The sequence below is a fragment of the Aythya marila genome, assembly GCF_965140915.1.
Source record: "Aythya marila genome assembly, chromosome: 2".
NCBI lineage: Eukaryota > Metazoa > Chordata > Aves > Anseriformes > Anatidae > Aythya > Aythya marila.
Window position 1 is genome coordinate 131088874 of NC_139043.1, and position 25904 is coordinate 131114777.

A 25904-nucleotide genomic window follows, 5' to 3' on the forward strand; every position below is an offset into this window, starting at 1 on the left:
CAGACAAATATGCCCCCCACTCCGAAAAATTACTCTTGCAAGCAAATCTATGGCAGTTTTGAATATATGTCTTTTGCCTTACTCTGGGTTACGTCACACAGTTTGATACAGACCTTACAAGATACTTAATTCCACACATTGGTTTGAACCATCAACTTCTACATTTCCCACAATCTGTAAGTTCTGGTCTGACCACTTCTCACTAATCTTTTAAGCACTGGATGATACCTGCTCCTTTCCATAATTCTTTTCTGGCATCTAGCCGCTTCCCAGTCCCACTCACTGGTAATTAAATCCCTGATAGCTATTCTCCCTCCCAACAATACTATCTTTCAAACACATGTGAGGTGTACTTCTTGTGGCAAAACAATTAACTAAACCTTTGAATACTGAAAGACAATAAGGAATACCCATGCTTCTGCAACAATTGGTGCAGAGTCTGACTGTGGGTGATTTGGCAGTCTGGAGCAGACTGGTTCCTCTCCACCCTTCTGGGTACAACTGCAGCCAGCTGCCCCCAAGAATTTTGGCCATGAGAACAAGGCAATAGCTGCCACTTGTTTCTGCACAGGAGATTGACAAAGCTGTAACATCTGTATTTGAAACATCTGGAGTTATCTTCACATGCTTTCTCTGCATTTTTATTCATCCTTCTCTCTGGATACTTTTTTTTTTTTTTTTTTTTTCCCTTTCTAATTTAATAGCTTTTTTTACAAGTATACAAGCAGATTTTCATGCCAGTGTTCCTGTCTTAGGAAACTGGTGTCCCCAAACTCCCTAACAGTCAACCAACTTGGAGAAGGTTCTGCAAGAATTCTTCCAGTTTATCCAAAGTCAAGTAGCAAAAACCCTAATTACCTCACTACCATCTAATGCCTACCTAAGTAGCAAATTGTCTTGCAAAATATGATCTTGATCGACTTTTTTTCCAATAATACACAGCATAAAACATTATATGCTTGCAAGGAGGGTTGGATCTATGAGCTCTCATCCTAAATGCCTGGAAGACTGACATCACCAGCAGACTCCGGGTGGTTAATCTCTTCCAAGTGCAGCATTTTCCAGAGATCATTTATGCCTGTATCTGTCTGTCATGTCATATCTTCCAGGCCTTCTCCATCTGTCAAAGCAGTCTGCGTTCAGTAATATTTTCTTCTGTGTGCTAATGATGTTATCACAGCTATGTAGTCTACCACTGGCTGAGAGCTTTGACCTTGCACCATCAGAACTTTTCTCATTTCCTGACAACCCAGAACACTACGTTGACCCCCTTTGAGATATTCAGGCAAATTTCTCTCTGAAGAGAAAAAAGGCAGTTAGATACTCCCGTCAATTCATCTGTACTATTAAAAGAAATCTTTGGCATAGAACTTGCTGCATCTTTATTCTCCAAGCAAGTATTACTTTATTAGCACTTTGAAACTTCTGAAGAAAACCATTTAAAAGACCTATTCAACAGGAGACTAAAAGATCCCAGAAACCTGTCACACCCACTCCTTTAAGCTTGTTTCAGTGTCTTTTCTTTGTCCCTCTTGGCAAGAATCTCAATTTTTTTGGCAGGATCTGTTGCATCTGAACAGAACTTCTTGATTGAGATTCCTCTCTCTTCATTTTTTTTTCCCCTTGGAAAGGCAGAGGCTTGTTTTACTGCTAGTTTTCCTAGTTGCCATCTTGCTTAACAAGAGAGCAAATAACCTCAAGCCTCCCTAATCTCTCTTTGTCCTTCTTCAGTACTTTAGGCGGAGTGCCACAGGCTTGCAGCAAACTTTGCTCATCTTGTAGTTTCACTACACTGTAGCTTACCGGGCCTTGCAGTTCATACATTTTTCAGTCATTTAATGTTACAAGGAACAAATTTGTTATCGATGAGACAACTGGACTGGGTGAATTCCAGCACTGGATACTGCATTATTTATCAGGACAGAGAGTTGATCATACTCCTGTAGTGACATCTGAAGCTTTCCAGCTCTATTTGCTACCCAGGTTGAACTTTAATCTCATATTGCAGTGGGTGGAAGCACAGGAATCTTACCAACATATTGCAGGCATTTTCCTTGTTTCCCATGCCATGTTACAATGTGCTGGTTGCACGTTGCCTTCTGTGCATTTGTTGCCTTCTTCAATTACTCACTGATCATACTGCATCTGCTGAAGAGGATGAAGACCTTTTGTTCCATGTCATATATCACGGCATGAGACACCAGTCCCCTGCTCTGATGCTTCCATCTTATGTGCCCACAGGATTTTTAGGAATTCTGCAGTGTCAAGCTGGTACTAAACATACTTAATTATCAATCAAGTTGATCAAGAGGAAGATGATGGTAAAAATGTTGTTAAAAATAACTTTGTGATTAACAAAAAAGTGGTGTTCCACATATTTTCCAGTATCACTTAATATTTGGGAAAAGATCTTTTAAATTTAATTGAGTTTAAAAATTATGCACAAATGTGCAATTTTATTACCTATTGTAGTATAATGGGTGTTAGTGAAATACAGGAACTTTAAACTGGCTAATTGGTTACTATGATTTAAAATGTAAAGAACTGGAATATACCTAGCACCCAATACCTTACTGAATTTACTAACAGATGTGACCAGAACAGTAAATGCAAATAAACCCCTTTAAAATGTGCTTACTGATTCTATATGGGTGGAAATGTTTGCTATGGCTTGGTATGTTTTATTACCCTCTTTTTTGTTGTTTCCTTAGCATTAAATCCCTTTTTACTATGACAAAGTTACATCTGAAAAAAAACACACTTTATCCTGATGCAATCATGGATTTGAAATAAATCCCCATAAAACAAACATAAGCAAACAAACTAGCTAAGACATTTGAGAAAGCCAGACTAACATGTAGAATTTCAAGGGAACATAACATTTTATTTCTAGAGAAGCATCTAATCAATTATAACTCCAGCAGTCTATGCAGAATGCTATTTCCAGAGAAGTTCCATGAGTGTTTGTTGGGTTCTTAAAATACATTTTTTCCAAACTACCTCATTTGTATTAAAAACTGAAGGTCCAGCATAACATTTTCAATTTTAAATGTAAAAGGATGCTGGGGCAAGACCTCTCCTGTGTGTAGGAGTGGACAGAGGTGTGGTTGTTTTTCTCCTTCACTCAAGATTATGTCCACAAAGAGAAGAGCACAAACTAGGAATAGTACTAATTCTACCAATAGCACTAATAATAGGTGAGGTTCTGTGTTATATTCTAGGGAACCAGACCTGCTGATGGGCAGAAATCAAAGAAGCTGTGACCAAAGGCTGTGCAGTACTTAAAGCTGAACACGTCCTTAATGTGGTGATTTTGAAGTCAATGTTACCTGACCCTGCGCTAGTGACATCTGAAAAACTTTCTCTTGGCCATAGCTAGTTTCCTGGATGCGTGAGGTTTCTTTTGCATATTTCTTGTTGCAAGAGAGGACACAGTTTTCATAAAATCTTATGAATATTCAAGTAGAGAGAGTTATCTAATTAACATACACACACAAATAGTAATTTCCTGATGACAATATTTTTTATGGAAGTCCCGATTTAAAAAAAGCAGCTTCAGGTTCATATTTCTGGTCTAAAGACACATGACAGCCTCCGCTGGGTAAATGTGAAGAACAATGTGTTTAACTGGATGTGTTTCGTGCTTTGTAAGTAGTGATTTTATGTCAAGATTCTCTATTTCCTCAGTGGGACAACCCAGATACTGTGTTCTTTTGCCTCAAGTTTTTATAGTGCGTATATCTACCAAATCCAAAGCCATCCTTTCTAGTGGAAACTGGAACGATGCCACTAAACAGTAATGATTTGCTCACTATAGGCATGGCACTCTGTTGAACAAACAACCTGGAGATGAACTGGCCTGTCAGCTACCAACAGCCACTTCAGGCATGCTAACTCTACAGACTTTTAAGGTCTTGGTATTATGGATTTATGAGACAGATTCACATAAAATAACATTTCAAATTGTCAAGTTTAACCCTGCAAAAGGTTGTGATTTTTTGTAAATAAACAGAGATGTTATAAGCATTCTTCCTTAATGCTTCTTAATATTTTACGAAAAACAGTGGAAGGCATGGGAGTCTCGAACAGCAGGCTGACTGCAATGAGCAGAGGTGGAGAGACCTGGGCCGGAGTAAGATACCACTCAGGAGAACTTACCATGTGTTTAAATACCAGATGAGAGGGAATGAAGAGCCAGGCTCTTCACAACCAAGCAGGTTGCCCAGAAAGGCTGTGGAGCCTCCGTCCTTGGAGATATATTCAAAACCTGCCTGGACGTGGTACTGGGGTTTAGGAGGGCTTGGACTGGGGAGGTCCCACCAACTCTGACTAGTCAAACACGAAGCAAGCATATGGAGCTGCAAAATATTTATGATGATAAAATAAATTTTGAAATAGATAACATAAAGTATATGAAGTACTTGTACATGGGTTGGTATTAGTGGCTGGGAAAGTTTGTAATCTGGTCAGCTTTCTGCTCTGTTAATTCCCCCATGTGCGTTTCACACGTGAAACCCAATTGTGCCACAAACAGAAACACAGGACGGGATGAGAGGCTGGGTGATGGCTGTTGGCATTGCGGCGTTGGGTAATTCAGGAACACCACAGCCCTTCCTCGCTGTATGTCCCTCACCTGCCACCGATTCAAAATCTGTGTGAAGAGCACCAACACCTCACTTATTTATTATTTTTTAAAGTTTCCGAGCAGAAGCACGGCAGCAGCTCTCCCTACGCACATGGCTGTCAGCTCGCACAGGCCTGCGGGCCCAGACGCCGGGGCACGGGGCGCTCCTTCCCACCCCTCACGCGTCCCTCAGCCCGGGGCCCCGCGGCCGCCATTTCACGGCCCGAGGACGGGCGGGCGCCCGGGGGGCTCCGGGCCGAGGACCGCCCGCAGGTGTGCCCGTGCCACCGGGCCGTGCCCCAGCCACCCTGGGCGGCCTGCGGGGAGGGCGGGCAAGGCGGCGGCGGAGGAGGGGCCGCGGGCGGCGATATGGGCTGGGGCAGGCAGCGGCCCGCGCCCGCGCCTTGCTCCGGTACCGAGGGAACCGCTGCGGGCTCAGGGGGCCCTGCCCGCGGTCTCTACCCGCCGCTGAGGCGCTGAGCGCCGCCTCCTCATCCTCCTCCTCCTCCTTCGGGGAGGCGCGGCGGGGCCGGCAGGAGGAAGCTGCGCCCTCCTTCCCTCCCTCCCTCCATCCATCCCTTCCCCTTCGTCCCTCCCGGTGCTGGCGGCGGCTCCTCCCTCGGCGTGCGAGCCGCAGCCGCCGGCGAGCGGGGCGGAGGGGCGGCGCGGCGCCGAGCGGGGCCCGCTGTGGTGGTGGTGGAGGTGGTGGCGGCGGCAGCAGAAGGAGGAGGAGGAAGAAGAGGAGGAGGAGGAGCGGGAGCCGCGGACCGGCGCCTCCCCGCAGCCCCGCCGCTGGGCCCCGCCGGCGCCCCCCATGCCCGTGTGGTGCTGCCGCTGCTCCCTGGCCGGTCCCGTCAGGTGAGGGGCGACGGGGGGCGGGCGAGGGGCTGGGGGCTGCCCGCTCCCCGGGCGGCTTCTGGGGCTCGGCCGGGGCCGGGGCTCGGCTCCTGCTTCGCTCCGGTGCTGGCGGTGCGCAGCGCTCTCCTCAGTCGTTTGATTAAAATAAAATAAAATAATAGCCCCGGAGGTGTTAGATTCGCCCCGCGGAGCGTGAGCTTGGAACCGAACCGTGGTTATTTTTATTTTTATTTTATTCCGTGACGGGTTTTCCGTGAGCCGGCCGCCGCAGGATGCTCGGTTTGTGCGTTTCTTGCTCCAAGTCCGCGGCGGGCTGGGGTCCGGCACGAGTGCCCCCTGTAAAGGGCTCCTCCGGCGCTGTGCCTTGCAGTGAAGTGTGGCAGCTGAAAGGCTAATTCGGTTTTCTTCCAAAGGGAGAAGAGCGTTTACATGTATACTATGCATTTTCTACTACTTATTTTTCCCCCGCATCAATTAAAGGTAATTAACTAAAAAGGAAAAATGACGACGAGGTGCGGAACCCCGGTAGCGCAGTTATTGCAGTTAAGCGGTGAGGCTCGACCAGAAGCTGAAGCGAGCTCCGGCGTTGGCACTGAGTCACCCCCGTGCCCTCTGGCATCTCTGCAGGACCAGAGGCAGTGATATCTTCACCAAATCCCCACCGCTGCAAAGCTGCCTATTAGTTTTTATAAGATGAAAACTTCTAGTACTTGCTGGCTTGTGCTGTTCAAGGCTCAGGGACCACAAACTCACATCCTAACTCTGGATCTGACCGGGTTTGGGTTATGATGTCCTTACAAAGGAAGGACACGCGCCTGACAGCAGTGCTTCATCTGCTGCTTCATAGGCACAATAGCTGAGGAACCGCATGTTGTATGCAGGCATTTCTGTGCAAGGTTAGTTTCACTAAACCTGTCGGGTAGTTTGCAGCCAGCTTTCAAAGCTGCAGTGTTTTTATTGTTAGAGATTCTATAAAGCTGCACATGCATCCTGTAAGAGAGGTTTTGAAGTGTTTCTTTTGTGTTTCTAGCTTCCATTTAGCAGGGGAGGTATATTAAAATGGCACTAAAACATGCCTACTCTCTGTAAGCCTCTCTTTTGCAAGGCATAGAATAGCGTTACCTCAGATAACTTTGAGCAAAGGCTGGAAGATAATACAGGCTGCCTGTACCTATGTGTAAAAAAAAAAAAAAAAAAAAAAAAAAAAAAGAGAGAGAGATGAAAAAAGCAGTATGATAACTAAATGTCTTCTCTTTGGTTTCTTCTCACTTTAATCTAACTTGGACTTTGTGTTTTATGCATTTCTGTTATCACGAGAAGCTAATGTGTGATGGTAATTCAGTCAAATCACTAATTTGCAAACTCTTTTTCCTGTAGTGCAGGAAATACAGATATAGAGTACTTGCCTTCAGAAATAAATACAACTTCAGAATAGCTTCCCCACTTTATAGGAACTGTAACCATCACAGAGCTGTATTCACTGTGTGCTGGTGCTGCTATTCCTTTACAGCTCTCTCTAGCTTTAGTTCCATTTCCATTGAGGAAAGTCTTTTTGAAATACATAAGGGAACTTTCAGTGCTGTGGGAGTTGAGGCAGTACGTCACTTATGTGGCTGTGGGAGTTGGATTGATATCTTCTGCTTTTTGGTCCCATGTAGAAAATAATTCCTGAAATTCCAAAATGGCTTTAATAAATGTAGATTCTTAGGAAATAAGTAAGAGTGCTTGTACTCAAGTTAATTCCTTTACATTTCTTATTAAAACTGTTTAGGCTTGTAGATTTTTTTTTTTTTTTTTTTTTAATCAAGGAGTCAAGTCTGTATTTTGAAGATTTAGTAAAATAATTGCCAGTAACAGATTATTTTTAATTTGTCTTTGCTTTTATAGTTAAGCAGATGAAGTGTGTGCTTCTTCAATGACCTGGAAAGAATTGAGAGAGAGCTACTAAATAAGCAGTAGATGATCAAAAACAAGTCTTCATAGTATAGAAACATGTTTAGAGTGAAGAACTATGAGAGGAACCCAAGTGCGTGTTGCATAGAGCTGACAAATATTAAGAAAATGACGAGTGGTGAAAACAGTCTGTCCTACAATAGCTGACCTGAATGGGGCATAGTAATTCCTTTTGTTAACTTCATGGTTAGATGATTCCTTTTGTTAAAGGATTTTCTTAGAGTGCTTAAAACACCATAGGCTGCATCTAGGGTTTGTAGGAATTTCAATTCTCTCCATTTTTGAATCTCTACCGACTCCGAGTAGCCTCACTTCTACCTTTCCAAACATTTGTTGAAGTGAAGTCTTCCATGCTGCTCAGCAGGTAGGAAGGTGTGTGAATGCCTGCTGTTGTATCTCAGCTGCTCCTTCAGTCTTTGGCTGGCCTTACTGTTGTTAATTGGCTGGGCAGTGTATGCCTCCCCTTTTGATAAGGATAATGAGAAACGAGGTTTTCTGCGTGGTGGATCAAAATAATGCTTGTTGGTTATACTCTGTCTTTGTGCAAACCGAATTGGGAATCTGTGTCTCAGTGGAGCCATCTGTCCCTTTTGTTATCTTGCTGTAGACCTTCTAGGAGAAAATAGACTTTTATTTTAAATCTGCTGTTAGAAAAGCTGTGCTGAAGAGTAAAAATTTTGTGGATTGGATGAAGCATATCTGTTTTAGTCTTTGTTTTCATTAATTCTGTAGCTCTTCAAATAAAGTGTCAAAAGCAACTTTATTTTTGAAGAAATTGTTCCGACTACAACTGTTTCATTTTTAGTTTTCTTCCATCTGTCCTTGTTAATTAGAAATTACAGCAGCCCTGAAACTGAAGGACAGCTTTTGAATTCCTTCGTCCAGTATTTTGGTGACAGCCTTGGGAGGAAGATTAAAAGAATGCCTTTAATAGAAGAAACTGTTCTGCCTGGGGACTCTCTCCTTACTCTGCCTGTAGTAATAATAGGTAAGTTGTTTTGTTAACTCTTGAAATTGTGTCACTGCCGTTGCTTTTATAAACCTGCTACATGAAGTCATTTATCATAAAATAAATAATGCTTAACGTACTTACACCGAAGAAGCTCATTAGAGAAATAAAGTTGTTATGATTAACGGTGACATCAAATTATATTAAAAGTCTTGCTACCGGAGTGTATTTTAATTCAGATGGTGACTTGGCAAAATGAGCTGTGTTATTTGGCTGCAGATACATGAGTCTTAACAGAAGAACTGTTTTGATCCTAGTATTGATAATGTAGGGCTTGATTAACACGATACCACGTCTACATCGGGTTGCATGGTGACTGTTGATGTTGCAATGATCCACAAACTTGTGGAGTCACACAAACAGTCAAAAGCGTAATGTGAAATGTGTGCTGTGTATTGGTTAAATGCTAACTTTGCTCGTTAGCTGCATTTTGCTGTTGCGTCCATCGCTGACATCTGAATGTTGTCCCATCTTTTCCAAAGCGAATCTGTGTCAGCTCAACCAGTTGAGAGCAATGCACGTTGTCTTGATTAAATAGCTAAAGGCTTGTACCTGTAAAATCTTGCTGAATGACAGCACAGCAGAGTGGAGCAGGCTCCCTAGGTACACAGCATAATTGAGACTGCCAGGGTGACTTGTATTGGGCCAAGGTCTTTCAGCAACAGCTGTTCACCAGCTCCTTACTGCCATGACTCAATGAAAGGATAAAGAAAAGATCTGAAGTAAAAGAGGTTTTCAGTAATCTAGTTCAAAGCTGTTGGTACTGAAGCAAACCAACAGCTTGAATTGTACCTGCAAACAAGCAGAGATTCCAGAGAATAATGTTTCGACTCAATGTGTTCACAGTAAATCTCTTCAGCTTTGAAAGGCTGGTGTTTGTACAGTGCCTGTTCTCAGAGCTCTCCATGACAGCTCAAAATAGTGCTCATGTAACGCATTTACGTGGATGTGACAGACGTGAATCACTTGCTGAGTTCTGCATCATAATTGAAGAGCAACAGTTTCCTGGCATTTCATCAACCTTAGTATAGGTTTGCCATATGGCTAATGACTCAGTTTTCACTGTTTAGTTTTGCAAATACAAGTTATGCAAATACCTGTGCTCAATACTTATTTTGCCTAGAACGCTTTCCTATGTGCTGGTACCAAACACAGCTGCTTTGACTATTTCTGCTTGAGGTGTGTGTGTGTATGTGTGTGTGTAAAAAACACAAATACGTTACCCAAATGGTGTTTCACAGATGCATTTGAGAAGTTTCTCAGGTTGATCTCCGTGGGCAGCCTGCTATCCCAAGTTTGGCTGTCTGAAGAAGCCTTAGAAGGGATCTAAACGGGTCTTAATATTGTAGTAGAACCACACAAAGAGTTGTGTATGTGTCCCTCATACATACATATATGCACACAAGTGCAGCCTACTGGTTTAATCTTCTCTGTGCTATTCCTATGTAGCTGGAGTTAAACGTTCCTTATTTGAGCTTCCTAGTGCTATTTCCTTGTGCTATTTCAGTAATTAGATGGAAAAACGATGGCATGTGTAATAAATTAACCTCATCATGGAACAAGGCTTCTATTGCCCTCTGTAACTTTACCATCCTGTTTCTCCCCTGTATGATGACCAGTTTAAGATACAATTCTTAAACTTGTGCTCTGTAGTATATTGTAGTTCTGTAAAGAGTACTAAGCTACTCTGATAATTGTAAGTAGCTTCTGGCTTGTACTTCTTTTGCTCAGGAAATTGGGAAGAAACTGGTAAATTGTATTTGAATGACTTGAAATTCTAGAAATTGATGCTAGAGTGCTAAATCTAGAAGATATTCTGTGCTAAACTTTGTCATCTGCACTGGTTTTGATCATTACTGTGTAAACACGATATAGTCTTAATTTTTCACCTGAATAACAAGTCTGTGCAATTGTGTTTGAAGTTGATTGTTTGCTTTTGATTTAGGTGTATAACAATAAATAGCAGCTTGAAGATCCCTGTGATGGAAAACCACAGCTTTCCTTCTTTGCCTCATGGCTCTTACAGTGAACAGGCATTTTTGCATCCATGTACTGGTGCATAAAATAGATTGGTGTAAGAGTTGTTAAGGCACCCTGCAGCCTTCCATAGCAGTGCAGGTTCTAGGTTCATGGAAAAACATCTTCACTGAAGGCTGACTAGAAGAATCAGCCTTTGACTTCACCTGTTAGTAAGCCTTCTTCTCATGGACAATAGCTGTAATAGTACTTAAACAGTGTTGCAATCAAGTATGGGATGTCCTGCTACTTGGGACCAGGGTGATGACTGTAGCATGGTGGAAAAGGGAGAAAGATCTGATGTACAAAGATTGGGAATGAACAGGTGAAACAAGGTTTGAGCAAACTGTTGGGGAATTTGAGGACTGAAAAATCAGAAAAGTGAGGAGACAGGCATTGAAGTGGGACTGGGAACAGAAGATGGAAACAACGTGCCCAGAGATAATGGGGAACAGGAGGCAAAGGGTGAACTCTAGAGATCAAGAGTTGGAATGACAGGAAATAAAAGCTAGCATCCTAACAATGAGTGCTATATAAAAGCATGAATAAATGGCTAACTTTAGCCTAGAATTTGAATAGCGTGTAGTAAATACCATGCATGCCACTCTAGATGGAAAACAAATGCAAAATACTGAATAGCGCCTCATTAGGAGAACACTGGGCTTTTCATTCAGTTAATGAGGAAGAGGAGCGATAGAATCCCTTGTGCTATTCTGCAGAACTTAAGTATTCTTTTATGACATAAGCTTTCCCTAGATTTTAATATTTGACCTTGCAACATGAACGTTATTTCTATATTCACACGTTAAAATGTGATCCCCTGCTTTGTCTAATACTAGTCAAACAAATAGAAATATTTATAGTACAGTAACATTTTGGTTCCATCCATTTCACAGCTTTAATAACCATTTGCAAGTAGGTTAACCTATTAAAATTATAATAATTCACATAAATGAATTGTAAAAAGCTGTAAAATGGAGGGGATATAGAAAGCTTAAATTTATATTGTTGCTGTTAAACATACTACTGAATGTGGTTTTAAACGTTTCTTGTACTTTACTACATCTATGTTTTTGCCTTATGTTGTATATATAATTTCTCATGCTGACTTGTACCATCTTCAGCTTTCTGCTTTTTTTTTTCCTTTTATTTTATGGGTAGACCTAAAGAGTGCATACTCCAGGTTGTCATTGTTTTGTGTCTTACAGTATGTAGTGTAAGTGGGAGCATAAAGTTGTAAGGTGGTAGCAATACTCAGATTGAATACTGTGATTGACATGTAGACCACATCCCTTCCATCAGATCACTTTCACACAAGATCAGTGAATCTGACATACTGAATTACTAAATCACTTTATGTGCATTTTTTTCGTAGCGTAAAACGGTTATACATACATTTCTTACCTGAAAAAGATTGTGCTTGGCTTATTTGGAGGAAATTCCTGTGTCAGGCTTTATTTTCCTGTGAGGATTATAAGGTGCTTTGAATCAAATGGTATTGCATTATACTACTTTCATCGAATAAGCAGCAACAAGATTTCAGTACTTAGTAAAACTGTCAATAACCTAGAGTTTCTAAAACAGTTACTTCTTTCTTTAATAGGAAATGGACCTTCAGGAATTTGTCTTTCGTACCTGCTGTCTGGGTACAGGCCATATTTGTCTCCTGAAGCTGTACATCCAAACCCCATTCTACATACAAAACTAGAAGAAGCTCGACATCTTTCCATTGTTGATCAGGTAAGCTTTTTTTGCCATCTTGTCCAGATCTTTCCATTCTACAAGCTAGATTATGAAACAGTAGTCTTTCTGTAATGATCCTATTTAAAATGCTTTTGCAGCTTACACAAGTAGTGCTGTAGATGAAAAAGGCCTTAACACTCTCACCCCACAAAGAATTAGATAACATTAAAGCTGTGTGGCCTCAAACAACTAGCTTCACTCATTGGCCTCTGCTTTTCTTACCTGTAAAATAAAGAGCAGTATATACCTTCTTCAGTGGCTTGTAACAAATTACACATAGGACACTTCAGTTTAAAAACAGTACATTTTAAGAAGTGGGTATCCAAAAAAAAAAAAAAAAAAAAAGTAGATTGCAGAAAAAAATTATACATAACCAGCCCAGCTAGATTATCATGTTTCTAAAGCATTAATGAGTTACTTTGTTCTTCTGTTGATTTAAATGACATTAATTCATAATCACTTGATCCAAGGCTGGTGTGTGTTTGTGGTGTTTTTTTGGTCCTTTAGGAATTTTTCCTTGTTTGTGGTGGCTTTTGGTTTTACAATCTGCCCTTTGTTGTGTTTTTATTACTTGCCAAAAGTGTCTAAAGCATCACTTACTTGGTCAGTGAATAGCTGACTCAGGAATTCCTGCTTTCATGTCCTGGAACATTTGGGCACTATTGTTGAAGTACATTAGCAACATGTATTCTTTGGTCTTTAAATTAAAATATTCCCAAATAATACAGTTCTCATTAAGACTTTTTTTTTTTTTTTTTTTTTTTTTGGTACCATTAGGGACACTTTTCTTTTCTGAACAGTATGCATCCTTAACTGTTTGCGTTCACAACTTTACAACTGCTGCTGTTTGGTATCTGCTATACTTGCATACATCTGATTTTCCCATTCCATCTGAACAGTTAAATCTTCTCCTTTATTTTTCTCCCCATTTGTTTTCTGTATTATCATTTTCTACTCATCTCATCACACTGCTGATTGATTACTCACTGTGCAGTCAGCGAGTGTATTGCCCATGTGACAATAAATTTTTTGAAATATAAACACGTCATGGGGAAGTTAAGGTTGGTTGACTTTGGTTTGGGGCTTTTTGGTTTTAGTACTCTGCCATTTGCATGCAATGCAGTTTCAAGGTTTGTTTTTTGGCTGGAAAGTAGGTTGACTTAGCTTTTGGCTATAGGTGTTACATATACTTCATCCTCCCTCACTCCCCTGTATGTTCTCGCAGTTTTGGAAGCCAAACTTGTCTTTGTCAGCAAAAAGACATTTTTCTCTTCAGATTTTTATTCTCTTTTTCAAACATTTGCCACTGCATCACAGTGTTTTGAAATAGGACAATGTGGCTGGCTAATAGATGCTGAAATATGAAAACATTTTAGAATGTTCTAGAAATAGTTCTCAAGATGAACTGCTTTGTAAAAACAAGTCTAATTCTAATTAATTTTTAAAATCAGTATTTCCAGTACTGCCATTATTTCAAAATAAAATAAACTTGCTGTTAGAACTACACGAGCAGTCAGAGGACCCTTTTCTGCTTGATCTTTGAAATGATGTTTTTAGGTTCCTTTTTTGCTTTGTCAAAATGAGACTCCTAGAAATACTAGCAATTCTCTGTTAAAAGCAGTCTGTTACCTATAAATAAAAATGCTATTAAGTTACTCTGTTCTCTGAACATTTGTCCCAATTTTTCAAATAATGACCTGCCTTGGTATTACTGCACTAGCACATAATTCTCAAATGGCAGAAATCTATAATATAAAAAGTTAGAGAAGAACTGAATCATGGTTGTTATTTCTAAAAACTTCTGATTTAATTTCTACACTACATATTTCTACTTAAAATGCAACTTGAACTAATTGTGGTGTTCGTACATCAAATTCAATTTCTGTACATCAGAACAGCATGATAAACAGTGAAAGTTGTAACTCTCGTACTTCAGGATCTAGAGTACCTGTCTGAAGGCCTCGAAGGACGCTCTTCAAACCCAGTTGCTGTGCTTTTTGATACACTCCTGCATCCTGATGCTGACTTTGGGTATGACTACCCACCAGTTTTGCACTGGAAGCTAGAGCAACATAATTATATTCCTCATATAGTGCTTGGTAAAGGACCACCTGGTGGGGCTTGGCATGTGAGTAAATATTTTATATTACTGGATGGTAACTTGATAATTTTATGGTCTAGGAATTGTCTTGCTAAGGTTGTTTTAGATGGTAATGGCAATTTCATTTACCAAAGGTCAAGTATGTTAGAGATGAAACATTACCCTTAATTTTGGGAATCATCACCATGACTGCTGTCTTACGTTTTTTATTAGTTTAAACTTAATTATACTAAGGAGTATTCTCTGGCTTTTTTTCGTATTGTTTTCAGCTGCTGTTATACAAAATCTTAAATCTTAATGTATTCATCCTGTTGCTTTTATGCTTTTCTCTTGTTTTGTGTTTTTATAAATAACAATAACTTCTATAAATAAGTTTTATAAATAACTTTATTAATAATTTTCCCTTTCACTTGTTCTACTTTTATGTAAAAGTATCCGTTTGAAATTTATCTGGTCATGCCTCTTGTTTTTCTTCCTTAGTCCATGGAAGGCTCTATGCTAACCATCAGTTTTGGAGACTGGATGGAACTTCCCGGGCTCACCTTTAAGGAGTGGGCAGCTAGCAAGCGCAGGTAGAGATGCTGCATAATGCATTTGGGAAACATACAGTTGCTGTAAGATAGACAACACTATTTTAAGAACTGGAAAACATTCAAGCTTCATTGTTTACAGGAATGCTTCTTTTTTAGTGTATTTAATTGCCTGATGGCACTAGAAACGATACTGCTGTGTGCACTCTGAAAGAAAATTGACAGTGGTTGAACAGAATAATGGCTTTGAGTGCATCAAAAGCATACATACTAGCAATGTTGTGTTTTAACAACATTTCTCAAATAAGTGCTGTTACTGTAAGTAGTTTTAGGCATTCAAAATCTACAGAAGTATCACAAGTTCCTCTTTCACTGTGGATGTCACTTAAGTTGCTGTGCACGGTAGCTTTCTTGTAATTCAGGAAGTCAGTATTTTTCAGCTTTTGCTTTACAGACAAAGCTGCAGCATCTAAAATGTTGCTATCAGTTGTATTGTTGAGAATAATTCATTACTTCTCAATATTATTTTCTTGTAAATTCCTTGGAAAAAACATTTTAAAGAAAAAATTCTGTCTTGTATGATTCCATGGCCTTTGCTTCAAGGATACAATTAGTTCACAAATGCCTGTGTCAATAGATGAACTGTGCATAGGCTCTTTATAAAATTTCAATTTTCCTGACGTAATTCTAATTAAAGGAAGCTGTTGTTTTGAATTGGGCATGTGTGTTTGAGCAGACTGTTACTCGTTTCAGGACAACACAGTGGAGAGAAACTGTACCTTTGTTCTTTAATCGCTTTCTTAGATAATGACAGTAGTCTTGCCTCCGTATGAACTGAAATCCCATAAGCTGCTTATTATCTGAAGCTAATTTGTTGATATTATAATTTTCAACAATACTAAAAAAAGAAATGCTGACCAGTTTTACTACAATTAAACAAGCATATTAAAAAACATAGATAATTAAAACTTGTAGTCGTGTGAAATGGTTTCCTTAAAACAGGTGTGACACTTGCAGCCAACCTCTCTAATAAATATCTCATCAGGTTTTCAGAGTAGTGTATGTACTTCTAAATGTTCAGGTTACTGTTTTGTTAATCTGTTAGGGTAAGTAACCCTATCTCTTGTAAATGTGCTTCAGAGTGTAATTCTGTGGCTACCCAATGTTCACTGCTTTTGGCTTCTTAGAGCTTGCTTCTAAAGAAGCAGCAGAATTCATGCAACTGTTCAAAACAATTATACCTTCAGCTTAAATTTGTTGTAAATACAGCAGTAAACATGAAAAGCATAGATGTAATACCAGGATTCCAATGCAAGAATGTTTTTTTTTTTGGGCATTTGACTATCGTAATCCTATTCACGTGTGTATTAAGGTTCTGTGTGAGGCTTGCTTTTTTCATTTCTGTGGGACTTAATTCTGTGATATGGAACTACTTATTTTGATCCTTAACTGAATTAACTGAACTTACCTGTACTAAAAGGATAGGTCTTTTGAGTTGAGTAGTCTTCAATATACTTCAAAGTTAGCATGTACTTCAAGTAACTAAGTAATTTGTATGTTGTCGTTGAGTACTGTTTAGCCAGTATTATATTGTTGGTGGTCATGATGTTAAACTGGCTTTGTAAAATGCTTCCACATAGATCTACTGTGATACAGGGTATTCATGTTTAATTTGCTCATCACCTTAGCACTTTACAATTAAAAGAGTTGATTATTTAAAAAAAAAAAAAAAAAAAAGCTTGTCTTGTATATCAGGAATCAAGACAGCGAATAAAACTAAGTTCAAATATATTGAACTCTGTAGTTAAACGGAACAGATTCAATCCTTTTACATCTGACTGTCAGGTATTATATCATATATGATGTTGAAACTACTGCTAAGGTGTTAATATTAACTGGAACCATTCGATTCTATTTCAGAAATATAAAGAGTGACCGTGTAATGCCAGAAGAAATTGCTTGCTATTATAAACACTATGTTAAAGTCATGGGCCTCCAGAAGAATTTCAGAGACAATGTTTATATAACATCAGTATCCAGGCTTTATCGAGAAGAGGATGATGAAAATAGAAGTCAACTTAGTGAAGATATTTCAACGCAGCATTTGGAAATGGAAGATGGACAGAAATCACTGATCAAGCGAAACTGGGAAGTTAGAGGTTATCAGCGAGCAACGGATGGTTCTCATGTGCCCTTCTGCCTCTTTGCTGAGAATGTGGCTCTTGCCACTGGAAGCTTTGATTCTCCTGGCCGACTGCAAGTTGAAGGAGAAGATTTCCCTTTTGTGCTTCATTCCATGTCTGACTTTGGGGCTGCTATCAGCAAAGGAAAGCTGCGTGGGAAAGCAGACCCTGTATTAATTGTGGGTGCCGGACTTACAGCAGCTGATGCAGTACTGTGTGCCTACAACAACAACATCCCAGTAATTCATGTGTTTCGTAGAAGAGTTACTGATACAAGCCTGATTTTCAAACAGTTACCTAAAAAGCTTTACCCTGAATACCATAAGGTCTATCATATGATGTGTACTCAGTCACACACTGTGGACTCTAATCTGCATTCTGCTTACACTAGTTTCCCTGAACACAATGTACTTTCCTTCAAGCCTGAAATGAAATGTGTTCTTCAGAGTGCCTCTGGACTGAAGAAAATTCTGAAGTTTTCTGTAGCCTTAGTTCTGATAGGTTCTCACCCAAATCTTTTCTTCCTAAAGGACCAAGGGCATAGCATAGGTCATCACTCAAATCAGCCCATCACATGCAAGGGGAATCCTATAGAGATTGATCCATATACTTATGAATGCACTAAAGAAGCAAACCTCTTTGCTTTAGGTCCTCTGGTTGGAGACAACTTTGTACGGTTTTTAAAAGGAGGTGCACTGGGTATTGCACGATGCTTGGCAATAAGACAAAAGAAGAAACATGAATTGATTGAAAGTGGGGATGGAGGAGGTGATGGGGTACCTTAAATAAGGCTATAGAAACTTTCACATACGAAATTAGACGTAGTCTAACAAAGTACTGACAGCAAAAGTTGTTAGCAGTCATATTTCTGTATACAAGTAACCTGTACTTGTACTGTTTGGTAAAGGATGCTAATACCACTATACTTCCTTTCAAAATACAAAAATGTGATCTGCTGTTACAACTGATCTCTACTCCACTGGAATTACTTCCAGAGAAACAGAAAATGAGACTAACTTCTATTGACCTGCCTGTCATCTCTTGCTCAGCTTGAAAGAGCAGACTTCCTCTGGGAAAAGCAATGCATGCCAGAGTGGGTTTATCTTGTAGTGTCAAACCTGACAAAATATTCTTATCCTGAAATTAAGATAATTTTTAAAAGCAGAAGACTCCTAGTACAAAGTGATTCTTGGTCCCAAAGCAAATTTGGAGCCTTCTGTTTGAAGTGAGGGTTTTATTTATTTGCCATAGTAACACAGGAAGAATGAGCACTTAGTAAAATGTTTTTTTAATACAAAGGATTTCTCTAAGCAGAGAAGTATTGGTCAACAGTTCCAAATTATTCAACTTGGAAATTGGAATAAAAGAACAGGCATTCCAGTTTAATCTTCAGTGCATGATTTGACGATTCATTCATGTTTTTTCACACTATGCCTAGATTTTGGTGAGTGCAGAAAGACTGACATGAGATGTTCCCCTTCAGTGATGTGTATGTTCTGAGAATACTCATCAACATAAACAATAAAGTACTGATGTAAGTGCTCTTATTACAGTGTCAATATAATGAATAGTGTGCTACTGAAAAAGAAATCTAAGTACATGAGAAAGCTTTTCAATTTTTTGCCTTTTAGCTCAGGAAGACTGAATGGGATCACTTGAGTGATGAAGGTGGGTGGTAGTTATTAGTGTCTCCCGTTTGGCCAAGTACTGGTTGTTTTTTCCTCCTAGATCAGCACGTAACACAAACTATTTTGCTTTGCAGTTTTTTGTTGTTTTTTTTTTTTTTTTTTTAATGTCATGGAAAAGGATTATACTCACAGCCAGCTTAAAGAAAACAAACATAGTTCATATAAAATACTAGTTTGCTATAAAATACAAAGATCTAACGTGTACCTACCTCTGAAGTTTTGCATTTCTGCTCCATAATGTAAGGCCTGGATTTTTGTTTACCTAAACATGCTCTAGGGTTTTTGGCTGTAGTAAGATAAGCAACAGCCAGTTAGAGGATTACCATCCAGAACTCTCAGTAGATTAATTGCTTGGTTTTGATTCATTACCACACACTTTAATTCAGGTCCATTGTGATCGAACAGATGGTACTACATCTAGTTTTTCATTTGGTTTTCATTTTCATTCTGTGTTGAAGAATATCACGTTAGTTTAAGATACTGTATGTGCATGATTAAAATCTCCATGTTAGAACTTGAGCAGATTTTTAAAGGAAATAAGTTCTAGGCTTAGACTTTGTGAAACTATTAGTGCTTGCTGGTATCCCAGCTTATTTTCCCCAAGTTGTAGGTATCTATATGCAACAAATGCCTGCATTCTGTGCCAACTGAGCTATTGGGTTCTGTGACTACTGCTGGCTTTTATGCGTCTGAGTAAGGTAATCAGACTTGCACAGACTTTAGTTGACAAGGCTAAGTATGCAAAGATTAAAATGACTTTTTTCAGTGGAGGGCAAAAGTCGTTATGAAATGATGCTACTACTGATAAATCTTAGTTTAGAGCCAACTGAATTGCGTAAATGCAAACATAAGGAAGGCAGACTTTATTTTCTGCATTGCCTACAAGGTTGAATTTAACCATACATTTTCAGTAGTTAAGATTTTCTTATACTGATTTGAGCTGGCTTTAATTATGCTAAATCTTAGGCTTATTTATAAATGAATTGAAATTCTATAATTAGCCTTCTTTAGCAGAAACTGTATGTATATATAAATCTATCTTAAAACTGTGATACCTAATCATTTCAACTGAGAATTGGTGTTGCAAGTGATAAATATTTGATTACAGAACTTTATGGCAGTTAATATATCGGGAATACATCTGCACTGTGATTAAATTCCTTCAGTTTTTGTATAAATATAAATTTCTAAATACAACATACTGCAGCATGTTAGAGCATATCCCTTTGTCACCTGAAACAAAATGCCAACAAAACAAGGGAAGCAAAGAAGGGAGAGGTCCAAACAGCCAAATCCCTAGCTTCAGCTGCTGCAGCTGTTTATGGGCTGTGCTCATGGCAGAAACAAACAATGTGAGCGATTTCTGTCCAGCCCATTGTACAGGTAACTTTCACAGCAATGTTATAATACCTTGAGCTTTAATTGCTTTCCTCTTTTTGTCAGTCTTCTCAGTACCTCTGAGATTAAATAATAAGACATGTTAGCTGGGCAGAGCAATTTTCTCAGTGGTCGTGTTTGTTAGTCTGCCAGTATAAAACTACTTTTGACTGAAGCTGTACTAAAAATCATCCTGTTTCTTCTAGAAATTGCTAGTTTTAAAGTTGCAGCTGGACTTTCTGACATTTGGGTTTCTGACTATCTGGGAGATGTTTCCATTGCTCTCCACTTAGGTATGGCTATAAGAATAAGATGTAAAAATTAATTTAACTTGGTTAGGATAGCTTTACCTTAAGATAGTTTTACCTAAAGCATTATGATAATTACTCTATTTATTATGAATTAGATGCTGGCACTGGATAGCTCTTTTGGGGAAACGTGTTCTCTCAGATTTCAAAAAGAATGTGTGTATATATATATATTTGAATTTCCTTTATGCTATAATAGTTCCCAACAGGGAAACTGTGTGCTTCCTTCAGCTCTTCTTTCAGTGGGAAAGATAAGCTTTCAAATACTGTGTGAATAAGAAGGATGCTTATTACTTCAGCGTTATTACTGATACACAGGAAAAATGTAACTTTTAACTAAAGGAATTTTATTTGGATTTACAGAATTTATAAAGGTACGTTAATCATGCTGTGTATTTTGTAAAAGGCTAGTGGGAAAATATCTTTTGTAGTTGACTTTTGGTTCTTAATGCTGAATGCATCTCCTAACTAAATTATTAAGATTATTTTAATTAGTATCCCGCTGTGTTGGACTGGGGGCTAAGGCCTGTCATAGTCGATTTCCCTAACAATCCATCTAGGATGTAGTTGTTTAACAATGGGCAGCTCCTCATGGAGGCACCTAACCGTGGTAAGAAATTGCACAGCTTTTGGCATCTAGTAGCTGATTGACTTGTGCTTAAAGCATTTTCCACAAAAGCGTGGCTTCATTTTGCCCTGCTGAATCAGTGCAGGAGTCCTTTCTGCAAGCAGCCCACGGAGCGGTGACAGTAACATCAGCCTGTTCTGGCTCTGAAGTAAATGCATGGCCTGGAGCTCGCAACCTTGGCTTGCCAAGAGCGAGCATAGGAACCAGGTGTATAGGCTCCAGAAACAGAGCCTATACATTGAGTAAGGGGTACCAAAGAGCATCCCACAGCCACGGGTCCTCAGCACTGCAGGAGTTGTCAGGGTACGCCATGGCCTGTTGTGTAGGTGCCTCTTTAATGATTAATCTCAGTGTGATGGTTGCCTAACGAAAAACATCAATTCTGTAGAAGGAGATGGCTGTAGGTTTTTCGTGCGGCTTGAGAATGAGGAAAAAAGGGTAAGAGCCAGGAAACTGGAGTATTTAATTTCTTCCAGCTTTGAACAAGGCCCAGACTTTGAGGAAGGCCTGGCTTGCACAGCCCATGGAAGGGGAGGAAAGGAATTTACCTCATTAAAAGCTGTTTTTAGGCAAGCTGCTCTTGAGAGGAAAAAGGGTGTAAGATCTGTTAACTCCTGAGTCCTCTCTAATAGCAAGTAATGACCAGTGAAGAAGCAGCAGGAAAGCAGTACAGAACCTGATCAATATTAACTGAAAAACTATAGGTGCCAAAGCAAGCCCCTGTAGTACTCATAGGCTCTTGGTCTCCTCCCATCCTCTTCTATCCAGATATGCAAGCTGTGACATCCAGCTGGAGTTGTGCTGGATTTGTTAGTCTAATCTGTTGCCATATGTTTTTAATGGGCTCCTAAGGGAGGTTGTGCTGAAGTGCAACATGTGGGAAGCCCTAAGCCTTGATCCGAAAGGTGATGTGCAAAGAGACAAGTCTTGGTTGCTCTGATACAATGCCGTATTTTCCATTTGTGAGAAACAAAGCTGGTATTTTCATGCAATAGTGGAGTCTTGGCTTTAAAGCTGCTAGAGCACAGCTGCTTCTAAACTGCATGAGGTAGCACACGTGTACCTTAAGGGCAGCTGATCACATGGATAATAAAACCCAGTAATGATTTCATTTTGAAAAAGTTATGGAACAAAAAATGCTGGAAGATTTATACTGTTAGGTTTTATTTTAGGTCATATTTTAGAACATTCTGGCTATGATGGTTTTTATCAGTGTTTTTTGTTGATTTTTTTCTGGGTGAGAGCAAGATGGGAGCACAGTAGTTCAACTGATAAAGTGTCTTTTAGATATCCACTTCTCCCTTTTCTTGCCTAACCCAAAAGAAAATACATGCTTTGTTTGAAATGACCATAATACGTTCTATTTAGTAGAAACAATTTTTTATTTTTTTATTTTTTTTGACAGAAGACAAGGCTTTGGTGACAATTGGGGTGACAAATTTGAAGTTCGGTGCTGCATTATGAATTCCTGTTTTTCTGAAAGACAACACTGTCTTTTGGGGAATATGGTGCACTTCTGGGCTGGTCGAGTTCAGCTAATTCTCAAAGCTTGAGTTGCACTAGGAAGTGTGGGACCACAGATCTGGTGTAAGGAACAAGGATTGGGAGGGGCTACAATATAATATAGTAATTACAGTGAGTCTAAGCACTCTTCTAAAGATGGCTTTGTGTTTGCAGGCACTATGGAACATTTCAGCTCAAGCAGGCTTATTACCCTGAATTTGACTTCACGTTACACCCATCTACATATTGGGTGACTTTCCATGAAAGATTATTTTGTGCTCATCAGGCATATTAAGCCCAACTGTTACAACCTGGTGACCATAGTACAGAGGAGAAAAAAAAAGACTTCATATTCTTAGCTCTCCTATCATTTTGAATCAACTTGTTCTGGAGATCCATTATGGATCCATATCATCAATATCATAATTTTATCAAATTTGCATTTTTTTCCTCTCTCTCCCCATTATGGGATCAGTAGCAATGTGCATGCATCAGCCTGCATTGTCTACAGTGGATGCTCCAAACTGAAATTCAGCTTTGTTCCTGGACACCCTCTGCAGACCTCTATGCCAGCATGAAGACAATGAAAACATAACAAGCCTAGTTCACAAAATACTATAGAATCCCAGCATTTTATTATATATATATATATATTTTTTTTTAATGGACATATAAAGAAGTTGCCCACAATCTAAAGCTAGGGACAAGATGATAGATTTGGTGGTAGACTTCTGGGGATTGCTCTGAGTGGAAGGAAGTGATTCACTTTTAATTCTAGGATCAGCTTCTATGTGAACACTAAAATTCAAGAACTGATCCTGTTACCTTATATCTGCTTGGCAAAATTTGGGAAGTCAGTACTCCAGCCTGGCCCATTGCTGCTGGTTCTGGTATTCTGGTTGTTGAATTGCAGTTCTAAATGAGCTAACATTTTATGTTCTCCCACCCTATTTTTTTTGCTCACACATGATGCATCTGGAGCTTGAGGTACTAAGTAAACATTTCCATGTGTCGTGCCTTGCTATTTCTGCTTTTGCTGTAGTATGTTTGGGTCATCCCCTTTTTCAGATGTTCAGCGTAAACAACTTGTAGAGAATATCTGCTGTCAACTTAAATACATTCTCCTTTTGAACTGTGAGCAAAACCTCAGCCTTGATTAGATGATAGAACCTACCAGAGGCATGCATGTGAAGCTTGTTTTATCTTCATGTGTGAAAACTGATGACAGATGAAAGTCTAAAGGAATAATACGGGAAGAGTTTCAGCTGAAAGAAGGCAATTACCGGTCCAGAGAAGTGGGGAACTCTTGGGGGGAGGGAACTGTGGAGAGGCAAAGGCGTTCAGAGTGCTGTTGTGTTCAGAAAGGGGGAAGAGAAGTTTTTGTATGGATCTGGTGCTGTAGTGGATGCTTGAGAGAGATTTCAGTGGTCAAAGCTGGGGCAGAAGGATGCGAGCAGAGTGCTGAAGCAAGTGGCAGGGCAAGTTGCTGGTTGGGGAGACTGGGAAATGGTTGGCAAAAATCAGATTTACCTCACTAGAATGTGGTGGTCATGAAAGACTTGTACAAAGAGGAGTGAGGAATACAGTGGTAGGGCAGCTGATGCAGGTTTCGCCACGTTTGGATTAGGTTTGAAGACAGCAGCACAACCAGGGTGCAGTCAGAAGTAGCCAAACACTGGAGTGGCCAAATGTGGTTGTGGGTAGATTCAGGAACTTGAATGGAGCAAGAGAAGGGGAAGTTGTATGGGAGGGAAAGTGATGGGGAAGAGACAGTTTAATCATCACGGACAAAAAGCTTTCTTTACAGAACGGATTGATGCTAGGAGATCTGGGTGGGGGTAGATCTTACAACTGATGTACCAGGTGAAGTTGGTGTAGAGGCTTCTACATGTGGAACATGGTGAAGGACTGGAGGTCAGCAGACAGGACACTGAAGCTGATGACAAATGCTTTTTTAGATTATAGGAATTAGTGCAATGACACAGGAGAGGCCAGCCCTGCCACCCACCCTGCTGCACCAGCCCTGAGAGAAGACTCTAGTAAGTGTACAACGAAAGCTGGGAGGATTCTCATGGGTGTGAGAGGTCAAAAATAGAGCATAATCTTCAGCAGTGAGAAGGAAAATACGTTGGTAGTCCTGTAAAAGAAAAAAAAAAATACCCTAGCTTCTCCAGCTGATGGGGGAAAGACAGGAAGTCAGCTGAAACTGATGCAAGCTAAAGCTGAGGATGGTGTTTCTGTACAGAAACAGCATCTGTCCTCCCTTCCAGTGGTGCATGAAATAATCCAACCTGCTTGAAACTGTGTTCAGCTAAGCTGATGGATGCAAGACTGTACTTTAAAAGCCTTGCTAATAAAAAGTATATTTAGTTTGTATATTGTGTGCATCTCCTTCCTGTGAGCAGCATGAACAAAAATAATACATGGTACTAAAAAAAAAAAAAAAGCAGTCCCCACACAGCCTCAATGTTTGTTACACAGAAATACAAGAAACAAGATCTGCAGATAAAGCTTTTGCTTAGATTTATTTTTAGATAAAGAACAGCCTTTTGTCAAAAAGATGTGGGTGTACTTGCACGCTGTGGTTTGAAGTAGTAGATTAGAGAAACCTTAGATGTCTGAGTTACTGAACTTTTGTTTTAATCTTCTAAAGAAAGTCAACACTGTACAACTTCCTTAAGCAATGCGGTGAGCTGAATGTTGAAATCACAGGGCACACAAATACAAAGCAGGCAGCAGCAACTCTGAACTGCAGACTACTCAGTAAATGTGTAGTGTTCAAAAGTTACTCTGTACATAGATGTCATGCAGGGAAATAAAGGAAATGTGTACAAGGGAAGGACCTCTCCAAGGAGAGACCAGCAGCTGCTACGGAGCAGTAGCTTCTAATGTCAAGGGAAGAAATGAGGAATAGTCCAATGACTGCCTTCCCAGTACAAAAACAGTTTCACAGCTGTCTGTGAAAGACTGAAAGAAACTGGATGTTGGAAATGTTGGCACAAAAGGAGACATTTCAAGATTTATGAAGACCCAGGTGCTCATGAAGTCATAGAATGGCTGGGGTTGGAAGGAACCTCAAAGACCACCTAGTTCCACCCTCCCTGCCACGGGCAGGGATGCCACCCCCTAGTTCACCAGATGATGTCTGAGTCTTGTGGTCTTCTGTCACTAAAAAACTGAAAATGAATATAAAAACTGCTGATTCATCTCTCTGGGGAATTGGATTTGAAGAGTATAATGTATGAGTGGTCACAGGTGTGCCCCTGGGGTGGCTTGAACTCTAGCAGAATACAGTGCAAGTTGCAAAGGTCTTAGTTTTTACAGGGTCACGTACATCATGTTTTAAGCATTTCTCAGATGAAATGTTCTGCCTTTTTTTAAAA

At 39.9% G+C, this 25904-nt stretch overlaps 1 protein-coding gene across 1 annotated transcript; it reads left to right on the forward strand.

The window, feature by feature from the left end:
• Nucleotides 1-5199: 5199 nt before the first annotated feature.
• On the forward strand, nucleotides 5200-21421 carry OSGIN2 (oxidative stress induced growth inhibitor family member 2). The gene is made up of 6 exons (XM_082754292.1): nucleotides 5200-5482; nucleotides 8269-8423; nucleotides 12064-12200; nucleotides 14140-14331; nucleotides 14785-14876; nucleotides 16755-21421. Exons 1-6 carry the CDS (start codon nucleotides 5439-5441, stop codon nucleotides 17800-17802), a joined length of 1668 nt encoding a protein of 555 aa, XP_082610418.1. The 5' UTR covers nucleotides 5200-5438; the 3' UTR covers nucleotides 17803-21421.
• The last annotated feature ends 4483 nt before the right edge of the window (nucleotides 21422-25904 follow it).

Bases quoted from the DNA above. Each gene is read 5' to 3' on its own strand.
- OSGIN2 (XM_082754292.1), top strand. From the start codon at position 5,439: ATGCCCGTGTGGTGCTGCCGCTGCTCCCTGGCCGGTCCCGTCAG. The intron at 5,483-8,268 runs GTGAGGGGCGAC...CTTGTTAATTAG, and splicing joins TCCCTGGCCGGTCCCGTCAG to AAATTACAGCAGCCCTGAAA. The intron at 8,424-12,063 runs GTAAGTTGTTTT...TTTCTTTAATAG, and splicing joins TCTGCCTGTAGTAATAATAG to GAAATGGACCTTCAGGAATT.